We start from the raw sequence: 8,679 nt of genomic DNA on the forward strand, positions 1-8,679 counted from the left end.
ATAAATTCAGAGATATGACAATCATCAAAATCTAAATCATTATGATCTACAGCAATGGGATCATTGTCCCCAATATTTTGAAAAATTTCAGCAGTTTTATCACAAACGGTTTCAGCGAGTTTAGCGGTTTCGAGCGATTCTGCACGCTTTGCATTAGGAATAGAAACATTACCAACACCAATTATTTTACCATTAGTAGTAGGAGTTTTAGCAACATGTGAAGCATCAACATTACTAGTGGTGGTAATAGTCCAAACTTTAGCTACATTATTCTCTTTAGCAAGTTTTTCTTCTCTTTTCCACCTAGCATGCAATTCAGCCATCAATCTAATATTTTCATTAATTCGAACTTGGATAGCGTTTGCTGTAGCAAATGACTTAATATCTTTGTCTTCATTAGGCATAACTTTCAATTTTAAAAGATCAACATCAGCGGCAAGACTATCAACCTTAGAAGCAAGAATATCAATTTTACCAAGCTTTTCTTCAACAGATTTATTAAAAGCAGTTTGTGTACTAATAAATTCTTTAAGCATGAATTCAAGACCAGAGGGTACACTTCTACTATTGTTGTAAGAATTACCATAAGAATTACCATAACCACTACCATTATTGGAAGGATATGGCCTATAGTTGTTACCAGAATTATTCCTATAAGAATTGTTGTTGAAATTATTACTTTTAATGAAGTTCACATCAACATTATCTTCTTGAGCAACCAATGAAGCTAAAGGAACATTATTAGGATCAACATTAGATCTACCATTCACAAGCATAGACATAATAGCATCAATCTTATCACTCAAGGAGGAGGTTTCTACCTTCTTACCTTGTGGAGTCCTTTCCGTGTGCCATTCAGAGTAATTTATCATCATATCATCAAGAAGCTTTGTTGCGGCCCCCAAAGTAATGGACATAAAAGTACCTCCAGCAGCTGAATCCAATAGGTTCCGCGAAGAAAAATTCAGTCCTGCATAAAAGGTTTGGATGATCATCCAAGTAGTTAGTCCATAGGTAGGGCAATTCTTTACCAAAGATTTCATTCTTTCCCATGCTTGGGCAACATGTTCATTATCCAATTGCTTAAAATTCATAATGCTACTTCTCAAAGATATAATTTTAGCGAGGAGGATAATATCTACCAATGAAAGCATCTTTACATTTAGTCCATGAATCGATACTATTCTTAGGCAAAGATAGCAACCAATCTTTAGCTCTTCCTCTTAAGGAGAAAGGAAACAATTTCAGTTTTATAATGTCTCCATCTACATCCTTATACTTTTGCATTTCACAAAGTTCAACAAAATTATTAAGATGGGCAGCAGCATCATCAGAACTAACACCAGAAAATTGCTCTCTCATAACAAGATTTAATAAAGCAGGTTTAATTTCATAGAATTCCGCTGTAGTAGCAGGTGGAGCAATAGGAGTGCATATAAAATCATTATTATTGGTGCTAGTGAAGTCACACAACTTAGTGTTCTCAGGAGTATTCATTTTAACAGTAATAAAGACAAGTAAAACAGACTAAATAAAGTAAAGTAAATGCAAGTAACTAATTTTTTTGTGTTTTTGATATAGAGAACGCAAACAAGACAAATGAAATAAAGTAAAGCAACTAATTTTTTTGTGTTTTTGATATAAAGAAAGCAAACAAAACAGAAAATAAAATAAAGCAAAGCAAGACAATAACAAAGTAAAGAGATTGGATGTGAGAGACTCCCCTTGCAGCGTGTCTTGATCTCCCCGGCAACGGCGCCAGAAATTTAGCTTGATAACGCGTGAAGCACACGTCCGTTGGGAATCCCAAGTGGAAGGTGTGATGCGTATAACAGCAAGTTTCCCTCAGTATGAAACCAAGGTTGTCGAACCAGTAGGAGATGAATGCCACGTGAAGGTTGTTGGTGGAGGAGTGTAGTGCGGCACAACACCAGGGATTCCGGTGCCAACGTGGAACCTGCACAACACAATCAAAATACTTTGCCCCAACTTAACAGTGAGGTTGTCAATCTCACCGGCTTGCTGTAAACAAAGGATTAAACGTATGGTGTGGAGAATGATGTTTGCTTGCAAAGAACAGTAGAGAACAGAGTTTGCAGTAGATTGTATTCAGATGTAAAAGAATGGACCGGGGTTCACAGTTCACTAGTGGTGTCTCTCCCATAAGATAAATAGCATGTTGGGTGAACAAATTACAGTTGGGAAATTGACAAATAGAGATGCATATACATATCATGATGATTACTATGATATTTAATCAGGGCATTACGACAAAGTACATAGACCGCTATCCAGCATGCATCTATGCCTAAAAAGTCCACCTTCGGGTTAGCATCCGCACCCTTCCAGTATTAAGTTGCAAACAACGGACAATTGCATTAAGTATGGTGCGTAATGTAATCAACACAAATATCCTTAGACAAAGCATTGATGTTTTATCCCTAGTGGCAACAGCACATCCACAACCTTAGAACTTTCCGTCACTGTCCCAGATTCAATGGAGGCATGAACCCACTATCGAGCATAAATACTCCCTCTTGGAGTCACAAGTATCAACTTGGCCGAGCCTCTACTAGCAACGGAGAGCATGCAAGAACATAAACAACACATATATGATAGATTGATAATCAACTTGACATAGTATTCAATATTCATCGGATCCCAACAAACACAACATGTAGCATTACAAATAGATGATCTTGATCATGATAGGCAGCTCACAAGATCTAACATGATAGCACAATGAGGAGAAGACAACCATCTAGCTACTGCTATGGACCCATAGTCCAAGGATAAAGTACTCACACATCAATCCGAAGGCGGGCATGGTGATGTAGAGCCCTCCGGTGATGATTCCCCTCTCCGGCAGGGTGCCGGAGGCGATCTCCTGAATCCCCAGAGATGGGATTGGCGGCGGCGGCGTCTCTGGAACTTTTTCCGTATCGTGGCTCTCGGTAATAGGGTTTTCGCGACGGAGAGTTTAAGTAGGCGGAAGGGCAGAGTCGGGGGGCGCTCGAGGGGCCCACACCATAGGGCGGCATGGGCCCCTCCTTGGCCGCGCCGCCTTGTGGTGTCGCCATCTCGTGGCCCCACTTCGTATCCCCTTCGGTCTTCTGGAAGCTCCGTGGAAAAATAAGACCCTGGGCGTTAATTTCGTCCAATTCCGAGAATATTTCCTGTGTAGGATTTCTGAAACCAAAAACAGCACAAAACAAGAACTGGCGCTTCGGCATCTTGTTAATAGGTTAGTGCCGGAAAATGCATATAAATGATGTAAAGTGTGTATAAAACATGTGAGTATTGTCATAAAACTAGCATGGAACATAAGAAATTATGGATACGTTTGAGACGTATGAGGGGGCAATAAAATTCCTTTGGTGAGGTGGTAGATCAAGGTGCTCTTCCTCAAACCGTATAATTAAAGGCATGTCAATTGGTAGGGTAGGAAGAGAGATCTAGTCAATTTGGAGATTGTATTCATGGTTGAGAGGGAACGGAAGCGGAAGCATCCTCTTTGGGAAGAAGGGGGTCTTTCATAGTCCCCTAAAAAACTAGTCATTGTAGCGTCACTTACATAGGAGACTCTGGCCAGTACACCGGATATTCTGGTCTGGTGACACTTGAAGTCTCCGATCTGGCTGGTACCAGGGATGGTATCTTCAGCCTTATGACCAACCTATCTTCGGACCTGTCCCCGAGAGTCACACCAAGTAACACAACTCAGGTTCTCCGGCCTGGCGAGTATAACTGCAATAGATTTTGAGGGTTCTCTCCAATAAACATGGAAATGTTTAGTGGGTGCATTCAGATATGTTTATGTGATTTGATCTCCATCCTACCTTCAAGGATACATCCCATGTTGATAATACAGCTTCCCTACGACAAAAAAAAACATAAGAAACATAGGGAAAACGTCTTCGAACTTTACACCTTTTTAAGGGTCACTCACCATCTTGTGTTATTCATCAAATGAACCTAAAATACTTAGTTCATAGTAGGATCATACTTGTGTTTTGTTAACAAACACCCGAACCACACTTAGGAGGATAATTCCCTTTCAAATGCTCGTGTCTCCAAGGGAGCGGTGCATGGGCCTTCGACGAAATGCCACGACAATATATTTCAGGTTTTGAAGTTTAGGGGTCATATTTTGTAGTTATCAAATTTTATAATCAACACTAAGCTTGCCCGTATTTGATTAGACGTAGATATAACATAGAAGTCTTACTATCAATATCCTAGAAAACTTTATATCAATGTCTAGCATGGCATGATTTGCCCGGGTTCTTAAAAAAAGATTTTGTCCAGTTCTCATTATTTTTTACATTTTGTATGAATGTTTTTTTCAAAATATTTTGTTGTATGTAGTACCATTCATGCAGTCGTGCAAACCACCAATACTTCATCAGTACAATTTTGACAGAGGCCATGACAAAAAAGTTCCTCCGAAATTTATAATCAACACTAAACTTACCCAATATGTGACGAGACAGAGATATAAGTGTTCTTTTAAATATGCCAGCCCAACTGTATATTCATGTCTAGCATAGCATGATTTACCCCACTGACAAGAATAGTAGTACATGCAATGGCATCTCGGCCTTTACAAAAAGACAAACAACAATTTGCAGGAGATTGACCCCTTTCTAATCTGGTTATCACGGCACGCTTTTATTTAACCTCATAACTGCATGCAACTGAAAGAATTATGGCCAATCAAAACCCTGCAGCCCCGTGTGCACCAGCACTACGGTAATGGCCGCGCCACCCATTGGCCGAGGACGCAATCTGCGATCGACAAGTCCACGAACCCGTACAGAGGGACACGAGACATCAGGCGATTCCAGCCCGTCGCAAATGTCTACCGTGACAAGACCAAAGGCGAGTTATCGTCTTCCTAAAGTTGTTTCCCGTTCCACAGAACCGTTTTGGTCAGAGGCGCGGCCGAAACGGCGCGAGGAAACAAAGAGGGCCCGCCCCGCGCGGCCGTGCCGCTCCGGCCGGTATAAATACGCCGGTGCGGCCGCGGCGTCCCTCGGCAGAAAGAACACGAGCAACCGCCATTGGAGCGAGCGAGCGAGAGAGAGAGAAAGAGCGAAATGGCACGCTCTTCTTCTTCCTCCTCTCCTCGCAAGGGGTCATGGGGGACACGGTGCTTCCCATGCTACAATGGAGAAAGAGGCGCCGGGTTCAATGGCTGCAACGTCCCTGACGATCTCCTGCCGTCGCTCGGCGCCACCGCCGCCCAGCACCAGAGTACCCCGAGCAGGCTCAGGAAGTACCTCGTCTGGCCTTACGATCCTCGATACAAGTACGCTCGATCGCTAGCCTTTCTCATTTGCTCGCATGCTCGGAAGGTAGCACTGTTAGATAGGCATGCATGATGATCCAGAACTGTTCGATTATTTGCAGGGTATGGGAGACGTTCCTGATCCTTCTTGTGGTGTACTCGGCGTGGATATGCCCGCTGGAGTTCGCCTTCATGAGATACCTTCCTCGGGCGCCTTTTGTCGTGGACGACGTCGTCAATGCCTTCTTCGCCGTCGACATCGTCCTCACTTTCTTCGTGCCGTTCGTCGACAAGAAGTCCTACCTTGTCGTCGACGATCCGAAGAAAATCGCGATCAGGTGCGTGCTTCTTCTGTTCTTCCTTCAGGATTTGTACAGTTAATTCTCAGGCAGTGCGTTTACCTGTATGTAAGTCCTGCATTTCTTTGGTTTGCAGGTATCTGTCGACTTGGTTCATCTTCGATGTGTGTTCGACTGTCCCATTCCACTCCATCAACCACCTTTTCAACAAGCACGGCCTCGGCTTCAGGTTCCTCAATGTTCTTCGACTTTGGCGGTTGCGCAGAGTCAGTTCCCTGTTTGCAAGGTATGTATGTACTCTATATTAGTTGTCGCTGATGTAGATGTATCTAGATACAATTTGTGTATCCATAACGGAGGGAGTATCTGATTAAGCACTGTAGTGGTGTCTGTCTGACGTAGGAGTATCTGATTAAGCACTGTGTACTACAGTGCTCTCTGGTCTGACGTACGTGCAACACAATTAACATGATGCTTTACTCCCTACTAGGCTTGAAAAGGACATCCGCTTCAACTACGCGGTGATACGCTGCACCAAGCTCATCTCAGTACGTCCAGATTCTGTCTTACTTTCTGTCGTTCCTAACCTGTACCTAGTAAATTCTTCATGGATGATGCATTACGGATGCAGGTCACCCTGTTCGCCGTACACTGCGCCGGGTGCATCAACTACCTCATCGCCGACAGGTATCCGAACCCGGCGAGGACCTGGATCGGCGCCGTCATGCCGGACTTCAGGGAGGACGGGCTGTGGGATCGCTACGTCACCTGCCTCTACTGGTCCATCACCACCATGACCACCACCGGCTACGGCGACCTGCACGCACAGAACGCCAGGGAGATGCTCTTCGGCATCTCGTACATGCTCTTTAACCTCTGGCTCACCGCTTACCTCATCGGCAACATGACCAACCTCGTCGTCCACAGCACCGGCCGAACCAGAGACTTTGTATGTGTGATCACCTCCCTTATCTGCAACCAGACATTGGAGTATACGCTGCTCCCACCGCATGCATATTGATTGTGCTATATACTTATGATCATGGCTTGGGCCTGAAACGAAATGCAGAGGGACATGATTCAGGCAGCTTCGGACTTCTCGGCGAGGAACCAGCTGCCGCGGCAGATAGAGGACCAGATGCTCAACCACATATGCCTAAGGTTCAAGGCGGAGGGGCTCAAGCAGCAGGAGACGCTAGACATACTACCCAGGGCGATGCGATCGAGCATTTCTCTCTATCTCTTCTACCCGGTGGTTCATGGAGCTTACCTGTTCAAGGGAGTCTCCTCGGGTTTCATCCAGCAACTGGTGAGAAGCTAGCTACTAGTAAAATCCTTAAGTTACGCTCCCTGAAGAATTGAAGATGTAAGAAGAGGGTACTCACAGATGAAATTTGGTTCAACTATATACGCAGGTGACTGAGATGGTAGCCGAGTACTTTGCCCCAAAGGAGGACATCATATTGCAGAACGAGTACCCATCGGACCTGCACCTTCTTGTCACCGGAGAAGTGGTATGTGTGGAATCTTACTATGATTTACCCCGTTTATGATCAATGCACTAACCTGGTACGACTTGAGTATACTGATTAACGTGCATCTTCGTTAATTTACAGGATGTTGTGGCGTTCCTCGATGGAACAGAGCGGGTAATATTTGCTGAATTCCTGACTTTCTCATTTTCTAACAACACATGCACTGCAAAGTGCAGAGTTTTTCCTTGAAATATCCACTGCTAATGTGCGTATTTCAGGTCTGTGGAAAAACAACTGAGGGTGGACTGCTCGGGGAGATCGGAGTACTGTGCAACAAGCCGCAGACGTTCACTTTCCGGACGACGAAACTATCTCAGGTTCTCAGGATCAGTAGGCCCAAGCTGATGGATATCATCCAAGAAAATGCAGAAGATGGCGAAATCATCAGACTCAACCTTCAACAAGTAAATAATATTTAAGTAGCGACCACGCTATTAAGCTATACGCCAAGGACTGTGCTGCCTTTGTGCTTCGAATGACTGGTCCCTTGCCTACCGAGGAGAGGCCGAATCCTTGAGACAATCTCACTTCTCCAAGCTTTCGCAAAAAAAAAAAGAAAAAAAAACTCACTTCTCCAAGAACGCAACAAGCTATTCAATATTAGTGTAAACCTCCATATGCATAATTAGTAGTTGTGCTTTAACGGGTGTAACACGCCCAATAATTATTGATTGTATTAGCACATAATTAATCTGATCGAGGGTAGCACCATGCAATTCGGTTTATCCCAACATGAGCCCGGATCAAAAGGGCATGCCCCACTTTAATAAATTTACACGTGCTGGGAATCGCTGGTAATTGTTGTTTTCTATTACCTTAGAGTACACCATCTTTTTATAGAAAAATGATTTGATCACTGAAACCAAGGCCAAGGAAGCCGAATGGCTGTGGCAAACTTGTTTAAGTGCATTACCCCAAGGCCTCCAAGCTTTTTTGGCTGGTAAACCGTGGCCCAATTAACTTTGCACTTTGCTCCGGTGGTGGTGTCCTTGGCCGACCAAAGGAAGGCCCGCTTGATTTTGTTTATGTAGTCGACGGTGCCCGGTGGAACCGTAAGGGGTGTAAGATAGTAGGTTGCTTGGGAGGTGATGACCGACTTGACAAGAGCCGTGCGACCCGCCGTTGTAAAGACCCCTCAAAAGTTTGGGTAGGTTCGGGTCATCCTTGTACCAAAGAGGATATGGACATCTTCTATGCGGTCACCACAATCACCATCGGCAATGGTTGCAAGACCCCTTTGGGAGGCCCCTTGGCTCGGTGGGAGAAAACCTATTGATATTGCTCTTCTCATTTTTGCCATCTCTAACAGGAAAACTTTCCAACTTCACCGTGGAGCACCTTAGGCAATTTGCTCTTCTTTGGGATTTCCTCCAAGAGGTCCACCTCCTCGTTGATGGGGAGGACGATATAACTTGGAACCTTACGGCGAATGGGCAATACTCGGCCAAGTTGGCATAGGATGTGCAATATCTTGGTTCGACGGTCTCTATCTTATACAAGAGGGTGTGGAAAGCTTGGGCAACTCCTAAGACGAAGTTCTTTGCTTGGATCCTCG

The 8,679-nt window shown here is 44.3% G+C and overlaps 1 protein-coding gene across 1 annotated transcript; it reads left to right on the forward strand.

The window, feature by feature from the left end:
- Positions 1-5,099: 5,099 nt before the first annotated feature.
- LOC124663127 (potassium channel KAT3-like) lies at positions 5,100-7,543 on the forward strand. The gene is made up of 9 exons (XM_047200867.1): positions 5,100-5,311; positions 5,413-5,628; positions 5,726-5,875; positions 6,080-6,137; positions 6,221-6,538; positions 6,659-6,898; positions 7,005-7,103; positions 7,206-7,238; positions 7,343-7,543. The coding sequence occupies exons 1-9, from the start codon at positions 5,100-5,102 to the stop codon at positions 7,541-7,543; spliced, it is 1,527 nt and encodes a 508-aa protein (XP_047056823.1).
- The last annotated feature ends 1,136 nt before the right edge of the window (positions 7,544-8,679 follow it).

This window comes from Lolium rigidum, chromosome 6 (assembly GCF_022539505.1).
Source record: "Lolium rigidum isolate FL_2022 chromosome 6, APGP_CSIRO_Lrig_0.1, whole genome shotgun sequence".
In the NCBI taxonomy this organism is placed as follows: Eukaryota; Viridiplantae; Streptophyta; class Magnoliopsida; order Poales; family Poaceae; genus Lolium; species Lolium rigidum.